Genomic DNA, 26,545 nt, shown 5'->3' with positions numbered 1-26,545 from the left:
TCTGATAGCTCGAAAAACGGACAATGTCATTTTTTTGTAAATAGCATTATATTAAAAAATCTAAAAAATTCGGGAAGCTTAGTGAGTCAGTTGTCAACTCGGATTCGTATTCAGGAGGCTCGAATTAGTGAATAGACCAGTTTTCACAAAGCTAGGAACCTAATTAACCGAGATAATTCAAAATGGTCAAAATGTGAACATTTTCCTATAGTGGAAAATAAGGTTACAAAATCAGATTCTTCCGACTTGCTTGAAATTAAGTTTCTAGACCAATTTTGCACTCTAGAATTCATTTTTGGCGTCAGTTGTTGACTACTTTTTCGATCTTAATCGAAATCGGATTTCCATCCCCATCTCAAAACATATTTTTCAAATTGAGAACTTCACCATTTCGAAACGGTTTAACACAGAGATTTCTTCTTTATACCACTCGATTCCTTGGAGTTTTTTAGTCGAAATGAATCGTTTTTCAGGCAAGATAAATTAGACGTTCGGATCTGAGACGTCGAAAAACGGACAATGTCATTTTTTTGTAAATAGCATTATATTAAAAAATCTAAAAAATTCGGGAAGCTTAGTGAGTCAGTTGTCAACTCGGATTCGTATTCAGGAGGTTCGAATTAGTGAATAGACCAGTTTTCAAAAAGCTAGGAACCTAATTAACCGAGATATTCAAAATGGTCAAAATGTGAAAATTTTCCTATAAGGAATGTTCATTTTATAAAGCGGACACTGAAAAATTGCTACTAATTCGAGTACTTTGGGCTAATTTAATTTTTTTTGTTATAAACATGTTTAACAATGTTAAATGAAATAATTATTCTTATTCTCTAATCAATTATATTCAGAAACTATAAAATTTTCTAACTATTGCGCGAACACCGCGAATCACTCTTTGCACAGGTTTGTTTGTGATTTTCTTCGTAGCAGGAGGCTACATTTTTTTAAATTCTCCAAGTCATGATGTTGTTCGGCCATCTTTTCTTAACACTGCTTTCATATTTGCCCATTATCGCTCAAGTGGACGAAGCTCAGGACAGTTGGGTGGTTTATCTTCCTTTTTTAAAAACTGTACATTATTGGCATTAAGAGCTCCTGAGTGGCACCAGCGTAGTGAACTGAAGCCAAATTTAGCCAAAACGATGGAGGGATATGATGTTTGCGATAAACAGGCGATAATCGCGTTTTTATACATTCTTTCCTGTAATCATCGCCCCCAATTGTTCCAATCGTAAAAAAAAAACTAAAACTTTTTAGCCCACAAGGACAAATCGGTTGCCACACTAAGACTTTTTTCCCAAACTTTTCAATTTTTTTTGTTTTCATGTCATCGAGGACATCTTCCCCTACGACTGCATTATAAAACTGGGAGCCGGGTAGTGTATTGCAGTCCATTTTAACCTTCGTTTCGTTGTCCATCAAAACACAACGATTTTTGTTCCTGACCAAAATTGTTTATAACTTCCTGCTTTTTTTTTTGAAACTGTATGCGCTGGTTTTCGCTTCTTTTTGGGATTGTTTGCTTTAATACGTTCTAATGTTATTCCGAGTCTTTATATTTTGGACAGTACCTACGGTAACCCCTTGCTTCTTCGGTATTTCCCGCACAGACATACATTTCGTTAATTTTAGCAGTTTAATGATGTTTTCCTCAATATTTTCGTTAAGCGGGCTTTTTCTCGGTCTGGATTTGAGCAAATCTTCTAAAGTATTAAACTCCCCAAACTTTTTGATTATTTGGAACACTGCTGATTTTGAACACTTAGTTATTTTAGGCAGTCCCCCCAACGGAAATTTTTCGTAGCATCACTTTTGCAAAAATAATTTTCTTGCCCCAATGGAGATTCGCTTCATTTTAAAAAGAAATAACGTTATTTTGAAAACAAAAATGGCATACAACTTAAAGCTTTCATATATAAAAACTAGAATAATTTAGATTAAAAATTAGAAAAATGGCGTTACTTTAAAGGTGTCCGTTTAATAAAATGAACACTCCTTAGTGGAAAATAAGGTTACAAAATCAGATTCTTCCGACTTGCTTGAAATTAAGTTTCTAGACCAATTTTGCACTCTAGAATTCATTTTTGGCATCACTTGTTGTCTATTTTTTCGATTTTAATCGAAATCGCATTTTCCATCCCCATCTCAAAAATATTTTTTGAGTTTAGAAATTCACCATTTCAAAACGGTTTAAGATCGCGATTTCTCGTTTATATCATTCGATTCCTTGCAGTTTTTAATAGCAAGAAATTATTTTTCGAGCCGTATGAATTAGCCGTCCGGGCCTAAAACATCGGTAAAGCAGACGATACCATTTTTGTAGAGAGAGCATCATATTAAAAATAAAAAAAAATCAGGAAGCTTTATAGGTCAATTCGAAACTCAGATTCGTATTCAGAGGGTTCGAATTAGTAAAGAGACAAATTTTTAGAAAGCCTGAGGGATTAATTACCCAAGATAGTTTAAAATGGTCGGAATGTGAAAAGTTACCGATATAGATATAGCGGGAAAAAAAGGTAAAAAAATCAGACTATTTCGATTTGCTTGAAATTGAGTTTCTATACCAAATTTGCACTGCAGAATTAATTTTTAACATCAATTGTTGACTGTTATTTCGATTCCAAGGGAAAACGCATTTGAATGTTCATTTCAAAAAATATTTTTCGTGTTCAAGAGTTCACCATTTCAAAACGGTGGAAGATACCGATTTCTCGTTTAAAGCATTCGATTCCTTGGAGTTTTTAATCGAACCAAGTCATTTTCCAGGCCATATAAATTAACCGGTCGGTTCTGAAAGATTTATAAAATGTACGATGTCATTTTTCTATAGACAACATCATACTAAAAAATCAAAAAAATTCAGGAAGCTCTGTAGGTCAATTCCGAAATCAAAAAAGTCAAAAAAATTCATAACTGACGCGTCTTTATTATGATTATTTTTGTTTTGTTTTTTATTATAAATAAGCTAACTCTCGTTAACAATTAATAATCTAACCGCTGAAAAAGCTCGGTTTTCAGCAGCCGCGATGACAGAGCACACCGTCGACGCGATGATTTATGTCCTTAGGGCGAAAGGTCGCCGGTAGTTTTGTTATGATTTCCGGACGCACAGTTAGACATCCATCAGCCCTTTAACGATGTCGCTGATTGATTGTTGTGTGTTCGCTACTTAGCATGCGGTTGTACACGTTATTAGCGGCTATCTCTCGGCATCTGCTCTCCGGTGGTCCCATCCTTCCCTATCGACGTACGTCCACCGTTAGTGCTTCTCTATTTTTAATCTAATGGCAAATAATTGATCGCTTTTCTAATGAAACCACTACCGAATGAGATAATAAGGTTCGGCGCCCATCGGCTATAACGGTCGAAGTAACGCCGCGTTTTCGACTCGTTGCCCAACGTTGTTTATGGAATTCACTAATTAAGGACCCGGAGTAAGTTGGAACTGGAAGTATGATTTACAGCGGAATTTTAATAAAATTATTGTTATTCAATCGAGCGGACAAAAAATTCTCAATTATAGAAATCGTGTGTGTTAATATTGGAAGCAGTGGTGTCTTGGCAATTCGGTTCAAACCTGAATAAACCCCATCTAACAATGAAGAAGCTACAATAGCCGGGTCGGCTTCAAACACGTCTTGATACCTTTTGCTCCCGCTGATATCTGCAGGTGAGCCACCTGATGCATTTGAATCGGTCTTTGGTGTGCGATAACCCTGCTGAGCACACCTGACACACCATTCTTGCAACCATACCAAAATTAAAGCGCATAAAGCACCGACACCACCTTCATTGAAGTTAATTAGATTTTAGAAATTTTCCATCTGCTCTAACCCTCAAATACGAACAATCCCATTCGGAATCTCCTTTCTGATATCAAACGATAATTACCGCGAGCTGCTGGATACTTTCGAGAGAATAGGCACAGAATGATATTGTACGGAGAAAGAATAGGAAATTAGCTTTTTTTTAACCGGTTTATAGAGGAAGAGGTGTTATCAGAAAATTTAATAGCTTCTTTTCCATCACCGGAAACACATGATTTATGATCTCGTGCCTGTGTCTTTCCGGTGATTGGAAACTGCTATGTGCTTCATTAATTTCACGATATGTTATGCTATTCTTTTTTAGTACTTTTTCCGTGTGTGTTATTTGTACCGCTGATCAAACTACCGTCATTAATTATATGCAGTGATGATAATAAGATCAGTGAACTTGGGTGTTTTTTGGTTTCTTTCACCGTCGTTTGATGCCACATAATTACTATGAAAAAGGAGTTGGTTTAAAAAGTTGCTAACGGCGCTTGTTGGCGACGTGAACATTTAACTTATTATTAGAGCGGTCCTTTCGTTTTTGGATAATTGCCACTGGTTTAATAGTGGTGGTTAAAAGTAAACAAAGTTTGTGGTGGAGGCGTTTTGAATGGTTTATGCACTTCTTAGTAGTATTTAAATTGGTATATGGTAGCCAAAATACAGTCTGGAGAGAATAACCAAGACATTTATCAAATTTAATAACAGATAAATTTAAGCATCAAGGAAAATTTTTGAAAACTTAAATTAAAAAATTAATGTATATTCACCACATCTTTCGAAAATGATCCACAAAAAGTTAAAGCTTTATGAAATTATTGACTTTTTGCAAGCACCTTCGAATTTACTAAAGAATATTTTGGTCCCGAGAAAATTTTTGAACAATAAATAGGTAATAATTGGATTTTTTTTACAATCTTGGTCGAGGACCATTAAAATGCTATAATTTTGAATTCAGCTCGTCGAAAGCTATCTCCTAGTTTTTTGTGGTTTTTTTAATAAAATTCACGGAAAACTGTATTGTTCGAAATTTTTGAAATTTTTTTTGTTGATTACGATCTCGCAAAGTTTTTTATGGTCTTGGCTCTTCAAAAATTCATAGAATTTTTTGAAAAGTCGTACAATTTTTCCGAAATCAGCCAAATTAAATGTAGCAGTATTTGAGATATTGTAAAAATTTGACTACAAAACCGAATATTTCAAAAACTAGTAACGTTATTGAGTTAGGATTATTCTCCGTTATAGATCTATCTTTTCTAGGCAAACAAATTTTTTTATAATTTTTGATCACCCAAATTTTTCGGAATCGCCCTAAATACGTCTTCAACAAAAAATCCAATGATTGCTCTGGAATTTAGTCCTTAATATTGGGCCGGAACCATCAAAACGCTATATTTTTGGATTCAGCTCGTCGAAAGCTATCTCCTAGAATTGTTTGTATTTTTTAATCAAATTCATGAAAAGCTGTATTTTTAAAAATTTTTGAAAAATTTGACCTTTTCTCAAGCATCTTCGAAATTTCGGCATCGACATTTTTTGTTGTTTATGATCTCCCAAAGTTTTGTATGGCCTTGGCTCTTCAAAAATTCATAGAATTTTTTAAAAATTCTTACAATTTTTACGAAATTGACCAAATGAAATGTAGCAGTTTTGAAGATATTGTAAAAATTTGATTATGAAACCGAATATTTTAAAAACTAGTAAGTCTATTGCGTTGGAATTATTCTCCCTTATATATCCATCTTTCCTACGTAAACAAGATTTTTTTCATAATTTTTGGTCACCCAGCTTTTTCGGAATCGCCCTAAAAACGTCGTCAAAAAAAATCCAATGATTGCCCCGAAATTTTCGATAATAGTCCTCAGTCTTGGTCCGGGACCATCAAAATACTATATTTTTGGATTGAGCCCGCTGAAAGCTGTCTTCTAGAATTTTTTGTGGATTTTTAGACAAGTTCGGGAAAAGCTCTATTTTTCAAAATTTTGAAACTTTTAACATTTCCTCAAGCATCTTCGAAATTTCAGAATCGAGATTTTTTGTTGATTACGACCTCCTAAAGTTTTGTATGACCTTAGTTTCTTCGAAAATCCATAGAATTTTTTGAAAATTGGTACAATTTTTCGAAATCGGCCAAATGAAATGTAGCAGTTTTGGAGATATTGTAAAAATTTGACTATAAAACCGAATATTTGAAAAACTAGTAATTCAATTGAGTTGGAATTATTCTCCCTTACAGATCCATCTTTCCTACGTAAACAGGATTTTTTTCGTAATTTTTGGTTACCCAGTTTTTTCGGAATCGCCTTAAATACGTCTTCAACAAAAAATCCATTGATTCCCCCGGAATTTTCGGTGATAGTCCTCAATCTTGGTCCGAGACCATCAAAATGCTATATTTTTGGATTCAGCCCGTTGAAAGCGGTCTTCTAGAATTTTTTGTGGATTTTTAGGCAAGTTCGGGAAAAGCTTTATTTTTCAAAAATTTTGAAACTTTTGACCTTCTCTCAAGCATCCTCGAAAATTCAGAATCGAGATTTTTTTGTTGATTACGATCTCCTAAAGTTTTTTATGGCATTAGTTTCTTCAAAAATACATAGAACTTTTTGAAAAATCGTACAATTTTTTCGAAATTGGCCAAATAAAATGTAGCAGTTTTGGAGATATTGTAAAAATTTGACTATGAAACCTAATAATTCAAAAATTAGTAATGGAATTGATTTGGAATTATTCTCCCTTATAGATCTATCTTTGCTACGTGAACACGATTTTTTTCATAATTTTTGGTCACCTAGTTTTTCGCAGTCGCCCTAAATAAGCCTTCAACAAAAAATCCAATGATTGTCCCCGAATTTTCGATGACAGTCCTCAATCTTGGTCTGAAACTATCAAAATGCTATATTTTTGAATTCAGCTCGTTGAAAGATATCTGTTAGGGTTTTTTGTGGATTTTTAGACAAGTTCGGGAAAAACTCTATTTTGCAAAATTTGGAATTTTTCACCTTTTCTCAAGCACTTTCAAAACTTAAAAATCCAGATTTTGTTTTGTTGATTATGATCTCCAGAAATCTTTTATGGCCTGTGTTCTTTGAAAATTCTTACCATTTTTCCAAAATCGGCAAAATATAAAATATCTCAAAAATTACTATATTATTTTTGAGATATTTTATAAAACCGAATATTTCAACAACGAGTTATGCCAGTGAATTGGGATTATTCTTCTTTACAGATCCACCTTTTCTACGCAAACAGGATTTTTTTCATAATTTTTGGGCTCTCATTTTCTCCAAAATCGTGTTAAATACGTCCTTACCAAAAATGCCCCAATTGCTCTGGATTTTTCGAACATAATCTTCAATCTTAATCCGGGACCATTAAACACGCCATATTTTTGTATTTACCTCCTTGAAAACTATCTCCTAGAATATTTTGTGGATTTTTCAACAACTTCGTGAAAAGCTCAATTTTTCGAAATTTTTGACATTTTCGAGCATTGTCCCGGCAAAATAGGTCATTCCTTTGCAAACATAATTTTTTTCAAAATTTTTGGTTTCTCAATAATTTCGGAATCGTCCTAAATCGTACTAAGTAATTGAAGGCTGAATTAAAAATTTTGTTGGTTGCTTTCTTAGAACTACAAAATGAAAAAAATAAGTGTCTGGTGTGTCAAAATAGGATAACATAGACCCTTTCAAACGTCATTAAATCAGTTTGTTTTAATTCAAACGACTTAAAATCCACAAACGAACGAACGAGATAAATATCCATAATTTATTACTCTTGATGCCGCCGTAAGATGAGATAAATTTTAATATGTGAAAGGCAAAATATTTAACTTACTCAGCATCATACTTTTACTCAAACTATTACATTTTATGTTTTTTTAGTGCCCACTACGATATAGTTTTAGTGAAAGTACGTGCAACCTTCGACGGAAAAGTTCAACTTTATTTATTTTCAAGTTCAATCAGCAATTAATAATTATAATTGTTATCAATAAGTGTTTACGCAGATTAATGCTGATGAAAGTTCCTTAAATCCACCACTCATTGTTGTTTCGAGATAATTCTACACGTGCACATAGTGTGCTATTATTACTACCTCATTTACTATTATTAGAGGCATTGTGGTGTTGTGAAAATGCAATAATTAGTTCACACCATGACACCGCTATTACAAATTGAAATCAGTTCATTGATGAGTGATCACAAGGATAAACATAAAAAATACCATTGCAATATATATTTTTTTCAATTAATCATAAAACAGTGCGCATTAGTTGCATAATACCAGTTATTGGTGCAATTACGTAAATCGTTATAGCAACGTAATGAGCTTCTGTGAATAAAAATTAATGAAAATTTTCCAAAGCCGATCGAAGTTTGAAACGAACGCAACGTTTTTAGACGAGTGTGTGCATGATGTGCATAAAGATATAGATAATAGTGGGCAATAAACAGGGCACATTATAGGTACCTATTTAGCACGGTTATAGAGGAATGCAGATTCAATGGTCGCCATAAACCAGTATTTATAGAGCGGTACCGCTGAGAAGATACTGTAACTTATTTCATCCTATCACTTAAAAACACAAGAATTTTTACTACATTCTCGAGAAATTGCACTACATCTGGTCGTAATTTACGGCGGAATTTGAGGTTTGCTTTTAATAATGACAACAAATGGAGCGACTGACGCGCGTTTTTTTCGTGCGCAGGGGCGACATTAGGACCTTGGTTGTTCGCCGGTTTCGTCAGTGACTTGCGTTCGCTTAGACTGTGACGCCAAACTCAGTAATGAAAGTCAAATCCTAGCCCTGCAGCTTTTTGCCGAGTTCCCCCTTGGGCGAGCCGTGTTTAATAATACCCCTCGCTCCCAGCAGATTGAATCGGCGCTATCCGAGTGCGATCAGAAAATACTAAACACATACTAGCCAGCGCATGATGGACTGGTAATTAGACGGTGCGCTTGTCACGCGTCTCTACCCGCTCAGCCTTAGTGTTTACCCCATCCGCCGTATGTGCTGGCACTCATTAAGTGGAAGCTGCTCCGATTATAGGTGTGGTTATCAGGGTTTTATTTGCATGGAGCGGAAATCAAATCGATAAGACGCAACCAGCAATACATCACCGATTTTCGAAGGACCGGTGACCGGGAGCTGGGAATTCATATTCCGTGGCCTAAACGAGCCAATAATAATAAGCGTATCGGTCAGGTACGTTCGAGTTTGCCGGGAGCAGTGCGCCATCTTGCTACCGCCTCTGCGCATTCTTAATACTTGGCATATATCATTATAGACACACTCCGCGTAGGCACACTAATATCCGAAACTTCTGCCACCATTTGGCGGAGGCTGGGTTGAAGAGGACGACGCGGATGGGATTGAGGCGCGCGAGCGCTCGGTGGGTATGGTGGATCGAACGCAGCCCGGGGCTAAATAATATACATCGCTCCATATAGATTATAAAGCTATTTTACATACTAGTAGCACTCTTGGGTATTAATATATCATTATTTTCTGAAAGCTCGGTTTTTAAACGATCGGACTTGATCACCGCTTCGAGTAGCCTGGCATCAAAGGCATTTTCGATAACATCACCTTGATGAGGGAGATGACAAGGTTTGCATACGAAACGAGTGTTAGCGCAAAAATTTTCAACAACGATCGTGTTAGTAGGTGTGCAATAACGCTGACGTCACGATTTTCAAAATAGTGTTTTAGAACCTGTCTGGAAGCCACATTTATACTCAAAGAAAGTCTTTTTTTATATAAAAGTTTATTTGGTACGCATATTTACAATTTTTACAGCAGCAATGTAGTTAACATTTTGTTTATATAAATTATGTAACAATATATATTTAAAATATATAACAAACTAATAATATCACTTACAACAATCTGAATTTTGAAATGGAAAAATTTTCAGCCCTTGCGCGTACCAGTTGGCTTCCCTAAAACCAATGAAATCAAATTAATTTTTTCATAAATCAGTTCTACTAAATTTCTACGGTTCAATTTAACTATAACAATCTACGGAGGGCTGTGTCAAACTAAGTTTTCTACAACTCGAAATGTGCCAAATAGGATTATTAAAAAAAAATAATAATAATAATAATAATTCGTTGGAATTAGCTTTGTTTGCATTTTTTTTTTTTGCTGAACTCATCTAAAAAAATCAGGATAAAGTGATAACCAAAATGCGCTTGTCTTAAAAACCATATGAAAAAATGCCGTCTAGAAAGCTCTGAAACTTATTTTTAAAATAAGTCACTAAGCGCTCGTCGAAGACCAGAGTTGTGTGATTATTTGAGGACTATACTCAAAATTATTTTTAAGTAGAGTGTTGTTTTTAAAGCATAACACTTAATATAGTTTCCATTTAATGAAACACCCTATATACTTGTCAAGATAAGACTGATTTTAGCAAATAAGCTACTCTCCAAGAAAATGAGGGATGTCGATATCTACTACTTTCCAAAATAAGACTGATTTTGGCAAATGGCATACCCAAGAAGAAAATAACGGGTGGGTGGGTGGGGCCAATAGTTGCCATGATAGGACTGATTTTGGCAAATGATATACCCTCTATCCTTCATTTTCTTAGAGGGTATGTCATTTGCCAAAATCAGTCGTATCTTAGCAGGTATTAGCCCCGCCCACCCACCCTCTCTTTTCTTAAAAGGTATGTGATTTTCAAAAATTAGTCTTATCTTGGCAGCTAGTAGCCCCGCCCACCCACCCTCTCTTCTCTTACAGGGTATCTCATTTGCCAAAATCAGTCTTATTTTAGCAGATACTAGCATTCCAAGAAAATAAATGGCGGATGGGCGGGGCTAATGCTTGCCAAGATGAAGCTGATATTGCCAAAGAACATACCCTCTAAGAAAATAACGGGTGCGTGGGTGGGGCTAGTACTTTCCAAAATAAGACTGATTTTGGCAAATGGCATACGCAAGAAGAAAATAACGGGTGGGTGGGTGGGGCCAATACTTGCCATGATAAGACTGATTTTGGCAAATGATGTATCCCCTACCCTTCATTTTCTTATAGGGTATGTCATTTGCCAAAATCAGTCTTATCTTAGCAGGTATTAGCCCCGCCCACCCACCCTCTCTTTTCTTAGAAGGCATGTGATTTTCAAAAGTTAGTCTTATCATGGCAATTACTAGGCCCGCCCACCCACCCTCTCTTCTCTTACAGGTTATCTCATTTGCCAAAATCAGTCTTATTTTAGCAGGTACTAGCATTCTAAGAAAATAAAGGACGGATGGGCGGGGCTAGTGTTTGCCAAGATAAAGCTGATATTGCCAAAGAACATACCCTCTAAGAAAATAACGGGTGGGTGGGTGGGGCTAGTACTTTCCAAAATAAGACTGATTTTGGCAAATGGCATACCCAAGAAGAAAATAACGGGTGGGTGGGTGGGGCCAATACTTGCCATGATAAGATTGATTTTGGCAAATGATATATCCTCTACTCTTCATTTTCTTAGAAGGTAGGTCATTTGCCAAAATCAGTCTTATCTTAATAAGTACCAGCCTCGTCCACTCGCCCTCCATTTTCTTATAGAATTTGCCAATATCAGTCTTAAGTTAACAGGTATTAGCCCCGCCCACCCACCCTCTCTTCTCTTACAGGGTATGTGATTTGCAAAAATCAGTCTTACCTTGGCAGTTAGTAGCCCCGCCCACCCACCCTCTCTTCTCTTACAGGGTATATCATTTGCCAAAATCAGTCTTATCTTAGCAGGTACTGTAGGGACTGAAGATTTAATCCGCCATTTCCCAGACACCCGGTATATATGATATATAAGAATGTAGAATTAAATCTAAAATTTTAGAAAGTTTTCAACTTTAGACGCATCACCGTACTTCAAGACAGGTCAGCATGGTATGCTTTATTCTGCAGTTTAGTTCCATTGCGACGTTGCCACGTTATTTTAATTGTCTTGAAATGTTATCGCAATGAAAAAGTTCACAAAAAAATCTGTGTTGTCTGCATTTATTTCACCACAAAATATCGTAACCCAGATTTTAAAAATAAACCTACTACGTTTTTTATGAACCCTTCCATTGATAAAAAGTTTCAAGAACATTAGAATAACGTGGCAACGTCGCATCTAATTTCAAAAATAAACTATCGTTGTAAAGTCTAAGAAGTGGTCAATCAAAATATGTAAAAATATGCAGGCCGTTTTATTAAAAAAAAAACAAGTTGTGTGTCATGCCCTAAAAATAGAACACTTTGTATAGTTAAAAATAATTTTAGAGTGCAGTCCTCAAAGTATCGGATAACTTTGATCTTTGACTTTTTTTGAGCCAATATAATTTTGTTAACATTAATTTTCAAAGGTTACTAGACAACATTTTTTTTTTATCATATGGCATTACTTCTCGAGAGAGCAATAAAAAGCACAATCAAAGAAAGCCACGCATTTTTTAAAGTTTCAACTCAAACTTTCAATTTGACGATAATTTGGCAATACGAAAGTTCTATCAAAGATAAATCTCCAAAAACCCATGGTTCACTTTGATGTTTTTTTTTCTGTTGTTCTCGTTATGTTATGTTAGGTCGTTCTATTTTGATAAATAAGTTTGATTATTATTATAGTTGGCTTAAAAGCATAATGTTCTAAAAAAAAAGGCAGATACTTTAATATAATAATTTTTTATCGGTAACGAAACGGAAAATTACAAGACTTAAAATTCAGTGACCCGAGTAATTTTAATTCTCGGCTGCGCCTCGGGTGTAAAGTATACACTTAATTTTTTGACTTTCCTTTGATTACTAACATATCTTCTAAGAAAATAAAGCGCAGGTGGGTGGGGCTAGTACTTACCAAAATAAGACTGATTTGGCAAATCACCTACTCTCTGAGAAAATAAAGGGTGGGTGGGCGGGGCTAGTACTTACAGAGATAAAACTGATTTTGCCAAATAATATACCCTCTACCCTTCATTTTCTTACAGGGTATGTCATTTGCCAAAATCAGTCTTATCTTAGCAGGTACTAGCCCCGCCCACCCACCCTTTCTTTTTTTTACACGGTACCTCATTTGCCAAAATCAGTTTTATCTTAGCAAGTAGGTACAGATGACTACCTTTTACAAAAAATTATCAAAATTTGCAAATATTACGAGCTTACTTATATGCACAAGGCAGGAATTTTGAACATCTTCTCTAGTGTTTAGTTATTCTTTCTATGCTTTATTACTGGAGTTTAGTTTTGAAATTTCGTTGCGATGTTGCCACGTTATTTCGATTTTCTTGAAATATTGTGGCAATGAAACAGTTCACAAAAAAAATTGCAGTAAGGTTATTTTAAAAATCTGTGTTGCAATATTTGACTGAAGAGTAAATAAGGGTGCGAGCTTTGTTGTGATGTGATTTAAATCAAATTTTAGTATACAGAGTGTTAAAAAAATTCTTACGACTCTCAAACATCGATAGTTGAGTTTATTCAACAGAACATCCTGTATCAACATCAAGTATAGAAGATACTTGACAAAAAGGAAAGAGAACAAAAAATAGAGTACGATCCAGTAACAAAATAGAGGGTGTTCTATTTGAAACAACTGAAATATAGATAATTGAAAATTGTGATAATTAAAATTTTCTTAAAAATACTCTTTAATTATTTTACCTCAAAATATCGTAACGCAGATTTTAAAAATAACCTTCCTGCGATTTTTTTATGAACCTTTCCATTGCTAAAAACTTTCAAGAAAATTAGAATAACGTGGCAACGTCGCATCGTAATTTCAAAAATAAACTATGGTTGTAAAGTCTAAGAAGAATCAAAATATGTAAAAATATGTAGGCCGTTTCATTAAAAAAACAAGTTGTGTGTTATGCCTTGAAAATAGAACACTCTGTATAGTTAAAAATAATTTTAGAGTATAGTCCTCAAAGAAGCGCACAACTTTGATGTTTGCCTTTTTTTGAGTCAATATAATTTTGTTTTAACATTAAATTTCAAAGGTTACTAGACAACATTTTTTTATCATATGGTATTATGGAATCGAGAAGGCAATAAAAAGCACGATCAAAGATAGCCATGCATTTTTGAAAGTTTGGCTTTGATCAGCGTTGCATCGTATATATTTTCAACTCAAACTTTCAAATTGACGATAATTTGGCAAGACGAAAGTTCTATCAAAGACAAATGTCCAAAAACCCATGGCTGCTTTTGATCGTTTTTTTTATTGTTCTCGTTATGTTATGTTATGTCGTTCTACTTTCGGAAATAAGTTTGATTATGATTTTTGGCTTAAAAGCATACTTTTACAAATAATAATAATAATTTTAATGAAGATTTTTAAGCACCTATGTTTAAGTTTTTATCGGTAACGAAACGGAAAATTACAAGACTTAAAATTCAGTGACCCGAGTAATTTTAATTCACGGCTGCGGGGTATACACTTAATTTTTTGCCTTTGCTTTGAATACAATTTCTGAACATACGTTCTTTTTTTATTCATTTTTATTTAAAAATCTAATTTGCTAATTTTCCCAAAATTCTCTACGAAAACAAATTTCAGTGTTTCAAAAATCGTGAATAAAACTATAATGTTAAAAGTATTATTATTACTCCAGGCAAAGCCGAGAGTTGCTTTATTTTTGTCTGACATGAGTACGTTTCCAACCCTCGGCTGCGCCTCGGGCACAAATTACGCTCTTAATTATAAGCCTTCAGTTTTTAAATCTTTCTCTCTCATATATGAATATTAAATTTACCCAAGGACAACTCGATCACAAATTATCTATATATTTTTTACGTTTCCAAATTTAAAAACAGAACACTGTAGAGTTAAAAATAATTTTACAGTATACAACTTTGATCAATATAATTTTGTTAACAATAAATTTCGAAGGTTACTACACAACTTTTTTCTTCATAATATGGTATTATCTATCTAAAGCGCATTAAAAAACACGATCAAAGGTAAACCATGGATTTTTGAAAACTTGTCTTTAATCGTTGTATTGTCAACCCAAACCTTCAAATTGACGATATAATTTGTCAATACGAAAGTTCTATCAAAGACAAATGTCCAGAAAATAATAATTTTCCAAAAAAAGAAAAAGGTAGATATTTTTACAACAATAATTATTTTAATAAACACTTTCAGGCAGCTGTGTTTAATTTTACTTTTTAACTGGTAATAATTTTTTATCGGACAACATGAATTTTAAGTGACCCGAGTAATTTTAACTCTCGCCTTTTTAGTCATCATCATAAAAATCAGTAACAAAAATAGTGAAATTGCTTTATTTTTCTCATTTCCCTATATAAAACCATAATTTGCAAAAAATTTTGGGTTTGACAAAATATTTTCAAAATTCTTCTTGGTATTAGATTTTATTACAAATCTCCCATGAGTACGTTTGCATTCATCAATTATGGACTAAATTGAAACCAGACAAAGGTGTTACCCAAGGACAACTCGATCACAAATTATCTATATAACCCTAAATATCAAACTGAATAACAGGAACCGAGAGTGTTTGGGTGAAGCCACCTAATTTTGTTAACATTAAATTTCAAAGGATACTAGACAACGTTTTTCGTCATAATATGGTATCATTTACCGAGAGACCAATAAAAAACACTACTGAAGATAAAATTTGCCTTTGATCGTTTGAAACTTTCAAACTGACCAAATTACCGTCTATCAAAGACAAACTTTTGGCTGTGTTTGATAATGTTTTTTATTGCTCTCTCCATGTTGGATATTTTTTTTTTACTAAATAGAGACCAGGTATTTTGTAAATAGGTTTCATTATTTTCGGCTTGAAAGCATAATAATTTTCAAAAAAAGCCAGAGACTTTTATAAATCATAATTACTTTAATGAAGACTTTCAGGTTTAATTTTATTTAGTAACTGGTAATAATTTTTTATCGGTAACGAAACGGAAGATTACCAGACAACATGAATTTTAAGTGACCCGAGTAATTTTTAACTCACGGCTGCGCCTCGGGTAAAGCATATAGTTCATTTTTTACCTTTCCTTTCGATACATGGGTATTTCTCAACCTATATCTTTATTTTATTTAAGTACTTATATCACAATCGTAAAATTTTGGGTGATAAAAAATGAACTAAGAATAAAATTGTCGCTATATCGACGATGTTAAAGAAGTTTTAACGTTGAAAAATTAGTTGCACCCGAGGCGAAGCCGAGGGTTGTTTTATATTAGTAGCGTTAATCTGGTAAGTAGTTACTTACAGATATTACAACTATTTTATTTACATAATAAAGTTAGTAACTCGCTGTCATAAATATCAATATTGCATTAAGAGAGTTATTTATTGTCCATTAATATTGTATGTATAATTCTTTCCTCGATGGAGAAATATTTCGCGACCAAGGAAGGAAAAGGGCAGAAGTTTTTTTTTGTTGTTGTTGGAGCCTTCAATAGGCCAAGAGGCGGTCAGCCCACAGGTGGTATCGCCGATCCCCACATCCTTGAATTCTCGTAGCGCAACAAACCCATCGGTGGTATTAATTGAACGGCTGTAGTTGAACGGTAGCTGGAGCAAGCATGGCCAGAGGCAGCAGCCTGTGATTACCGCTCGCTATCGAACTACTGTCCAGGTGTAATTATACGTTGGGGATGCAATCTACCCGTCGCCCTATCCAATCTCGCCCAACTCCTTTTGTTTTCAGTATTTTGGCTACTTCAGTATTTTAATTTACGTCTGAATACAAATTATAAGGTGCACGGTGCACGCCCGATGAATTCTTAACAGCCAGCCAACGAGCTCAAATTAAACTTAATAGTGAATACGTGAACGGATCCGCAACAGGGCCACCGATAGTCACCTGGTAACACCTCGACAATTACTAGCCGGCCTATTGAGCTTTTCGTTATTTATGGCGTTTCGTACGCACCAGCTCGAACATGTTTCTAATGGGACTTTGGTATAAATACTATTAATAATCGCGCTGTCGGGACTAATTTATTGATTGTAAAGGTTGCCGATATAAATTACCGACCGTTTTTACTTTCATTGCGCTTTATTGATTTTTTTTTTATTAATTAAGCGTGGCGGGACTCACCCGTGTGCAGGAAGAGGTGGTTCTTGAGGTTGGTGTGCTTGGAGAACCCTCGGGAACATATGTGGCACTTGAAAGGCCACGAGCCGGAGTGCACGTACATGTGGGAGCGGAGGTCGCCGGGGGTCGGGAACGACTTGCTGCACAGGTTGCATTTGTGGGGCTTGTCCTGGAACAAACAACAAAGTGAAAGATTAGGGGTGAAAATTTCAAAAAAGTGATAGGCGGCACGCTTCCATTACATATTTAGACCCTATAATCACATACAGCAATACTCTTCTGGCTGTTTTTAGACAAAAAACAATTAAAATATTTTTATGTATTACTTTCGACTTTTTATTTTTAGTTTATTTACATTATGTTGATTGAGGATTTTTTATTAGCACCCATTTACGAATTTTTAAAATTATACAGTTTTTTAATTTAGGATTCTCAGTTTCCGATTTTTATTTTGCATTTTTTTAATTCTACATTGTTTCGATTTGCAAGTTTTTAAGTTTTCAATTTTACGTTTTTCAAAATTTTGCCTCATCAACATTTGATTTTTTCAATTTTTTAACTTACAATTTTCCGATTTTACAGCTCGATTTGTCAATTTCTAGATCGTTTATTTAGTTTTGGATTTTCCAGTTACTCGATTTTTAACTTTTCGATTTCAAATTTTCCATTTGTGAATTTTTATTACTTCAATTTTTCGACTTTACAGTTTTCCGATTTTTGGTCTTCTAGTTTTCAATTATTAATTTTCCTATTCTACATTTTTTGGAATTTTCTATTTTCCGATTTTGTAATTTTTCTGTCTCTCAGATTTTTAATTTGCAACTTTTCGATATTTCAATTTTGCATTTCCTCAATTTTTTTTAAACATATTTCACTTGGTAATTTCTTGTAGAAAAATATGAACTCTGCATTTAAAAACTCCGCCCTCTGTCTCACAACGAATAAAAAAATTAATCACAATTGGGATGGGGCGGGTGGGTGGGGCTGATCCTTTGATTTGTTTTTCGTAATATACTAGTCTTCTTTTAACAGTAAAATACTTAATAATAATAATAGATCCTCAGTACCCAGAAACCAAAATCACCCAGTAAAATATTTAAGATATCAAAGACTTAATTTGAGATTAGAATTATGTTTTAGGTATCGTGTTTTTGAAAAAAAAACTACATGCATTAAGTAAAAGACACCAATGATTAAGCCCCGCCCACCCACCCTATCTCAATTCGGATGAATTTTTCATTTGTTGTCAGATTGAGGGGCGGAGCTTAACTGCAAAATCCATATTTCTCTACAAAATAGTAGAAATATTTCAATTTTGTACTTCCTCATTTTTTTAACTTCTTTCACATGCTAATTTCTTGTTGAAAAATATGAACTCTGCATTTAAGCTCCGCCTCCCGTCTCACGACGAATAAAAAACTTAATCATAATTGAGATGGGGCGGGTGGGTGGGGCTAATGCTTTGATTTTTTTTCGTATTATACTAGTCTTCTTTCAACAGTAAAATAGTTAAAATAGCAAAGGGTGAATTTGGGATAAGAATGATGTTTTAAGTATCGTGTTTTTGAAAAAAAAAAACTACATGCATTAAGTAAAAAATAACAATGACTGAGCCCCGCCCACCCACCCTATCTCAATTCTGATAAATTTTTCATTTGTTGTCAGACTGAGAGGCGGAGCTTAACTGCAAAATCCATATTTCTCTACAAAATAGTAAAAATATTTCAATTTTGCACTTTGTAGATATTTTAATTTTTCCTTATTTCAATTAATCGAGATTACAGTTTTTAACTTAGCTTTTAAATTTTTCAAGTTCTCAATTTCCTAATGTTTTATTTTCCCAGATTCTAATTTTTAATTTAATTCAAAAATAACAAATTTATTAAAACTGAAATTTTCACGATTTTATAGTTTTTGATTTTTCTATTTTATATTAATATAGTATTATTTACATTTAAACTTTTCTTTACTAATTAATTTTTAATTGCTTTCACCTCGTTTGTTTATATTGTTTTGACTGAGCATTTTTTTGTTCATTTCCTGGCGATCTCCTTTTGTTTTTGAGAGATTAAAAATATTGATTCCCAATATTTTTCTCTTAATAGTATTTTCTACAATACGAACATAACTTAAACATATGGACTTTGCATTTAAGTTCTGCCCCTCCATCTCATAACCAATAAAAAATTCGCCACAATTGAGATCGGGTGGGTGGGTGGGGCTTATTTTTTTTCTTGGTATGTGTAGTTTTCTTTCAATTACATGGTGCTTAAAACATATTTCACATTGTAATTTCTTGTAGAGAAATATTATCTCTACATTTAAGCTCCGCCCTTCGTCTCACGACGAATAAAAAAATTAATCACAATTGGGATGGGGTGGGTGGGTGGGGCATATCCTTTGATTTGTTTTTCGTAATATACTAGGCTTCTTTCGACAGTAAAATACTTAAAAACTCAAAGAGTTGATTTGAGATTAGAATTATGTTTTAAGTATCGTATTTTTTTTTTAAACCTACATACATTGTCAATGATTAAGCCCCGCCCACTCACCCTGTCTCAATTCTGACGAATTTTTCATTTGGTGTCAGATTGAGGGGCGGAGCTCAACTGCAAAATCCAGGTGTCTCTACAAAATAGTAAAAATATTTCAATTTTTCAACTTATAGATAATTTAATTTTTCCTTATTTTAATTAATCGAGATTTCAATTTTTAACTTGGCTTTTAAATTTTTCAAGTTCTCAATTTTCTAATGTTTTATTTTCCCGGATTTTAATTTTTAATTTAATTCAAAAACAACAAATTTATTAAAACTGAAGTTTTCACGAATTTACAGTTTTTGATTTTTCAATTTTATATTAATATAACGTTATTTATGTTTAAATTTTTTTTAACTAATTAATTTTTAATTACTTTCACCTCGTTTATTTGTATTGTGTTGACTGAGCATTTTTTTTAATTTTTTTTCTGGCGATCTCCTTTTGCTTTTGAGAGATTAAGAATATTTATTCTCAATTTTTTTCTCAAAATAGTATTTTCTACCATACGATCATGACTCAAACATATCGACTTTGCTTTTAAGCTCTGCCCCTTGATCTCATAACCAATAAAAAATTCGCCACAATTGAGATCGGGTGGCTGGGTGGGGCTTATTTTTTTTCTTGGTATGTGTAGTTTTCTTTCAACAACATGGTACTTAAAACATATTTCACATTGTAATTTGTTGTAGAGAAATATTAACTCTGCATTTAAGCTCCGCCCCGGTCTCAGGACAAATAAATAAATTAATCACAATTGAGATGGGGCGGGTGGGTGGGGCTTATCCTTTGATGTTTTTTTCGTAATATACTAGTCTTCTTTCAGCAGTAAAATACATGAAATATGAAAGGGTGAATTTGAGATTAGAATTAACCCCACCCACCCTATTCCAATTCTAATGAATTTTTCATCAGTACTCAATTTTCAAATGTTTCATTTTTAATTTAATTCAAAAAGAACAAATTTATTATAACAAATTTTCACGATTTTACAGTGTTTGATTTTTCAATTTTTATATTTAAATTTTTCGAAAAACTGAAAAAGCGTAATTTTAAATTAGAAATTCAAGAAAATTGAACACAAGCAATTGAAGTACAGAAAAATTCAAAAATAGAAAAAATGACATCGAAAAATTAAACTAGAAACTCAAAAATTGCAAATCAAAATATTGAAGAAAGGCAAAATTAAAAATCGAGGAACGGAAAATTCGAAACACTGAAAATACGAAAAAAGTAAAAATTCAAAACTTGAAAATTCAAAAAGTTGCTAATCGAAAAATGGATTTATAGAAAAATTCGAAGAGTTGTATTACGAATAGTCTTCATATTGAACGACATCAGTTTAGCGTTCACTACAGAGTGTACAGAAATTATCAACTCAACCCGATTGAAATAACGTATTTTTCGTTCCATTTTTCCAGTAAATGCCTGGAGACAGTCACGAATAGTCCATCAGATAACCCATTGCGGCTGTAGCAATCCATGTCAATGACGGCGTACATAGTAGCCTGATCGACTGTCAACTCTCCTTTTCAACACGGACAAGAACTAAATAACTCCGACTTAAATAGATGCATAAGTATTGCAGTTAAAGATGTTACAACAACGTCGGCCTGTACGTCTCCTGGGAGCTATTGCGTGCAGGAGATACGAGCTTCACGTACCCGAGCTGGGTCTTTATCAACTGATAATAAATTTACCATTGTGTGGTTAAGATTTGAATTAAGAAATAAATTCGCCGTAATGCCGGGTTGCACGGTTTAACGGCTCACATAAATCTCGCGTATTGATTACGTGTAAATTAAAGCAGTGTTTTCTTAATTAGTTTATTTAAATTAGAAGGCTGATTATATGGGGCAGTAGTGGAGGCGAAACGCTTACTGGGCTCCGTGGGAAACTCTCGAAGATGTTCTGGTTCGCCGCTTGCAGACCTTATTGTTGTACACATGTCATAGTAACAACCTTGTGAGGCACCCTTAACCTTTCGCTGTTTACGCTGTTATACTTGACTTATCTCGGTGACCTAAGCGAATTTTCACGTCTTTGTGTGGTTTGTGGACGGCAGGAAAAAACCAGTAATCGCACCGAGTGACTACTGCTGCTGAAATGTTAGTCAGAGGAATCGAGTTAGAATTATAATTGCGACGTAACCCATACTTCGCCACTGTCTATGATTCGAATTTAGTCTTCAATAAAAAATGCAAATAACCGTTGGTGCTCTAAACCCAGGAGCCACTCTTTGCTCAAAGAAAGCTCTAATTATCCCCCGCTACGCCAACAAATTTCCTTTCATTACCGGGCAATTAGTTCCACTTTTCCGCTTAATCGGCAATACGTCTCAAAATGTCACATAAATCATTTTAAAATTAATACGTGTCACAGCCTCCGCAATAAAAGCAACAAGCTCAGAGTTATGTGTACCGCAATGATATAAAACCCTCCGGTTAACTAATTTCAATACCAGCAAGTAGCTGAACTTAGAACAGCAATCATACCATAAATCATTATTAGCTTTGATGAACTTCCAAGAAAATGCCGCATATCGCTCGTTCGACGTTGAACTCGCGATCCTCGTAAAAACTTGCCGTAAACACTAAATTACATTTTAATCATGCTGGATTGTTGCCGTAATCGTCGGAATGATTTAAAGGGGACAAAGTTTCGCGAGGGACCAAATCAATTTATGCTGCGGTGCGCCCAATTAATGTCTATAATAAAGAATAAGAATCGTTAAAATCAAGAAGAGGGTTGCGGTGTGGGAACCGGAGAAATGCGAGGCTCCCGGTAACATCTGCCAGCACGCGAAGCTAAGACATCCGGTTCCTTGGCTATCGCTAGATCGGGCACTTGGCTATTTTCGCGGAGAGAAGTTGAGGATGCCTCGATTACAATCGACGTCTATCGTCGGACAGAAAGATTTCAACACGGAAACATAAACCACCGATGTTCTTGATCCGCAACAGGTGCGCACAAGAGTCCTTAAATCCCTCCCGACAAGTGCCAGAATTGCGTCCCATCAGCCGACATATGCCGGCCGTTACATCATAATTACAATAATTTATTTTTTTACCATCGGTTATGGTTGGAAAGCATATGGGAAGGCTCGTTTCCATAAGGAGAGACATCATTGTTCGTTGAAAAGGGTGCTTTGGTAAAAAAGGCAATCCGCGCGCATTAGTCGATGGGAGATTTGTCAAAATGACAAGCAGGTACGCCAGGGCGGATTATATAAATATAGGACATCAAAATGTAGACGTCAAATTTAATCAGCTATAAAGCTTTTACGGAGGATCTTATCGGGGATTACGCAAGAGATGGATATAAATGCCGGATTGTTGCACCCTTTGGAAAAAACATCTATAAGAGCTTTTTATTTTGGTAGTGAATCTGAGCAAATCCGTTTATTTGTTTCTGCCTATTTGTTTTACTTTTTCTACCTATTTTGCTCTAAAATCTGAATTTTTTAAACTCCTAGGTGTGAAGGTCACACATTTCGGGTACTATAAAGAAAGATAATTCGTAGCGAACGTTTTTTTAAATCGGGTTGCCTGAGGATTTTTTAATAGCACCCATTTTCGAATTTTTAAAAATTGTACAATTTTTTAGTTTTCGATTTTAATTTTGCAATTTTTTAATTGTACATTGTTCCGATTTGCAAGTTTTTGAGTTTTCAATTTTAACTTTTTCAAAATTTTGATCTATCAACATTTGAGTTTTTCAATTTTTTAATTTACAATTTTTCGATTATACAGTTAGCTCGATTTAGGTTTTCTAGTTTTCAATCTTTTTCAATTTTACAATTTTTGGAATTTTTTACCTTTTGATTTTGTAATTTTTCGGTCTTCCAGATTTTTGATTTGCAGTGTTTCCATATTTCAATTCTGCACTTCCTCAATTTTTCAACTTATAGATATTTTAATTTTTCCTTACTTCAATTAATCGAGATTTCAATTTTTAATTTAGCTTTCAAATTTTTCAAGTTCTCAATTTTTTAATGTTTCATTTTTTCCGGTTTCTAATTTTTAATTTAATTCAAAAACAAGAAATTATGTTTTACTTAAATATCATGTTGTTGAAAAAAAACTACATATATTAAGTAAAATATATCAATGATTAAGCCCCACCCACCCACCCTATCTTAATTCTGATGAATTTTTCATTTGTTGTCAGATTGAGAGGCGGAGCTTAACTGCAAAATCCATATTTCTCTACAAAATAGTAAAGATATTTCAATTTTGCACTTCCTCATTTTTTTAACATCTTTCACATACTAATTTCTTGTAGAAAAATATGGACTCTGCATTTAAGGTCCGCCCTCCGTCTCCGAATAAAAAAATTAATCACAATTGAGATGGAGTAGGTGGGTGGGGCATATCATTTGATTTGTTTTTCGTAACATACTAGTCTTCTCTCAACAGTAAAATACTTGAAATACCAAAGGGTAAATTTGAGATTATAATTATTATGTTTTAAGTATCGTGTTGTTGATAAAAAACTATGCACATTTAGAAAAAGAGGTAAATGATTAAGCCCCACCCACCCGCCCTATCTCAATTCTGATGAATGTTTCGTTTGTTGTCAGATTGAGGGGTGGAGCTTAACTGCAAAATCCATATTTTTCTACAAAATAGTAAAGATATTTCAATTTTGCACTTCCTCATTTTTTTAACATCTTTCACTAATTTCTTGTAGAAAAATATTGACTCTGCATTTAAGCTCCGCCCTCTCATAACGAATAAAAAAATTAATCACAATTGAGATGGGGCTGGTGGGTGGGGCTTATCCTTTGAATTTTTTGTCGTAATAAACTAGTCTTCTTTCAACAGTAAAATACTTAAAATATCAAAGAGTGAATTTGGGATTAGAATTATATTTTAAATATCGTGTTTTTGAAAAAAAAACTACATACATTAAGAAAAAGATGTCAATGATTAAGGCCCGCCCACCCACCCTATCTCAATTCTGATGAATTTTTTATTTGGTGTCAGATTGAGGGGCGTAACTGCAAAATTCATATTTCTCTACAAAGTAGTAAAAAATATTTCAATTTTGCAGTTGCTCAATTTTTCAATTTGTAGATATTTTAATTTCTTCTAATTTCAATTTTTTTATGTTTTATTTTTCCGGATTCTAATTTTTAATTTAATTCAAAAAGAACACATTTATTGAATTAAAACTGAAATTTTCACGATTTTTTACTTCCACCGCTTATTATTAATTTACATTGCGTTGACCAAGCATCTTTTTGTTCTTTTTCTGTGGATCTCCTTTTGCTTTTGAGAGACTAAGAATATTCATTCCCAATCTTTTTCTCATAATAGTATTTTCTACAATACAATCATGACTCAAACATATGGACTTTGCATTTAAGCTCCGCCTCTCGATCTCATAACCAATAAAAAATTCGTCACAATTGATATCGGGAGGGGGGTGGGGCTTAATTTTTTATTTGTTTTTCTTTGTATGTGTAGTTTTCTTTGAACAACACGCTACTTAAAACATATTTCACATGGTAATTTAATGTAGGGAAATATGAATTCGGCATTTAAGCTCCGCCTCCCGTCTCTCTACGAATAAAAAAATCAATCACAATTGAGATGGAGCAGGTGGGTGGGGCTTATCCTTTGATATTTTTTTCGTAATACACTAGCGTTCTTTCAACACTAAAATACTTAAAATATCAAAGAGTGAATTTGGGATTAGAATTATGTCTTAAGTATCGTGTTTTTGAAAAAAAAAACTACATACATTAAGAAAAACGTGTCAATGATTAAGCCCCGCCCACCCACCCAATCTCAATTCTGATGAATTTTTCATTTGGTGTCAGATTGAGGGGCGGAGCTTAACTACAAAATCGATACTTCTCCACAAAATAAAAAAAATATTTCAATTCCGCACTTCCTCAATTTTTTAATTTGCATATATATTAATTTTTCCTTATTTCAATTAATCGAGATTTCAATTTTTAAATTAATTTTAAAATTTTTCAAGTTCTCAATTTTCTAATGTTTCATATTCCCATATTCTAATTTTTAATTTTATTAAAAAAGAACAAATTTATTAAAACTAAAATTTTCACGATTTTTTGTTTTCACGGCTTATTATTCATTTATATTGTGTTGACTAAGCATTTTTTTGTTCTTTTTCTCTCGATTTTCTTTTGCTTTTGAGAGATTACGAATATTCATTCCCAAACTTCTTTCCATAATAGTATTTTGTACAATACGATCATGACTCAAACATATGGAACTTGCATTTCAGCTCTGCCCCTTGATCTCATAACCAATAAAAAATTCGTAACAATTGAGATCGGGCGGGTGGGCGGGGCTTAATTTTTTATTTGTTTTTCTTAGTATGTGCAGTTTTCTTTAAACAACACGGTACTTAAAACATATTTCACATGGTAATTTCATGTAGGGAAATATGAATTCTGCATTTAAGCTCCGCCTCCCGTCTCACTACGAATAAAAAAATTAATCACACTTGGGATGGGGCAGGTGGGTGGGGCTTATCCTTTGATTTTTTTTCGTAATAAACTAGTGTTCTTTCAACACTAAAATACTTAAAATATCAAAGAGTGAATTTGGGATTAGAATAATGTCTTAAGCATCGTGTTTTTGAAAAAAAAAAAAACTACATACATTAAGAAAAACCTGTCAATGATTAAGCCCCGCCCACCCACCCAATCTCAGTTCTGATGAATTTTTCATTTGGTGTCAGATTGAGGGGCGGAGCTTAACTGCAAAATCCATATTTCTCTACAAAGTAGAAAAAAAATGTTTCAATTTGTAGATATTTTAATTTTTCCTTATTTCAAGTAATCGAGAATCCAATTTTTAATTTAGCTTTTAAATTTTTCAAGTTTTCAATTTTTAATGTTACATTGATTCTAATTTTTAATTTAATTCAAAAAGAACAAATTTATTAAAACTGTAATTTTCACGATTTTACAGTTTTTGATTTTTCAATTTAATATTAATATAAAATTATTTACTTAATGTTTTCTTAACTAATTAATTTTTAATTTCTTTCACCTCGTTTGTCTATTGTGTTGACTGAGCATTTTTGTTCTTTTTCTGTCGATCTCCTTTTGCTTTTGAGAGATTAAGAATGTTCATTCCTAATATTTTTCTCAT

The 26,545-nt window shown here is 33.6% G+C and overlaps 1 protein-coding gene across 2 annotated transcripts in view; it reads right to left on the bottom strand.

Moving 5' to 3' along the window:
- The window catches only part of LOC135136679 (zinc finger protein OZF-like), a 199,149-nt gene that overhangs the window by 65,927 nt on the left and 106,677 nt on the right, over nucleotides 1-26,545 (bottom strand). The window contains exons 5-6 of one of the 2 annotated variants that reach the window (XM_064066087.1): nucleotides 16,876-17,041; nucleotides 9,608-9,761 (exon numbers count right to left, since the gene is read on the bottom strand). In XM_064066087.1, coding sequence (XP_063922157.1) covers nucleotides 9,733-9,761; nucleotides 16,876-17,041 — 195 coding nt within the window. In that variant the 3' untranslated portion in view covers nucleotides 9,608-9,732. Of the gene's footprint in view, nucleotides 1-9,607; nucleotides 9,762-16,875; nucleotides 17,042-26,545 lie in introns of those variants that run through there. The other variant, XM_064066086.1, reaches the window with a different exon arrangement.

The sequence above is a fragment of the Zophobas morio genome, unplaced genomic scaffold (genome assembly GCF_036711695.1).
Source record: "Zophobas morio isolate AGI-343-1 ecotype UQ-CSIRO unplaced genomic scaffold, CSIRO_AGI_Zmor_V1 ptg000026l, whole genome shotgun sequence".
Lineage (NCBI taxonomy): Eukaryota > Metazoa > Arthropoda > Insecta > Coleoptera > Tenebrionidae > Zophobas > Zophobas morio.
This window is presented reverse-complemented; position numbering and strand designations above follow the sequence as displayed.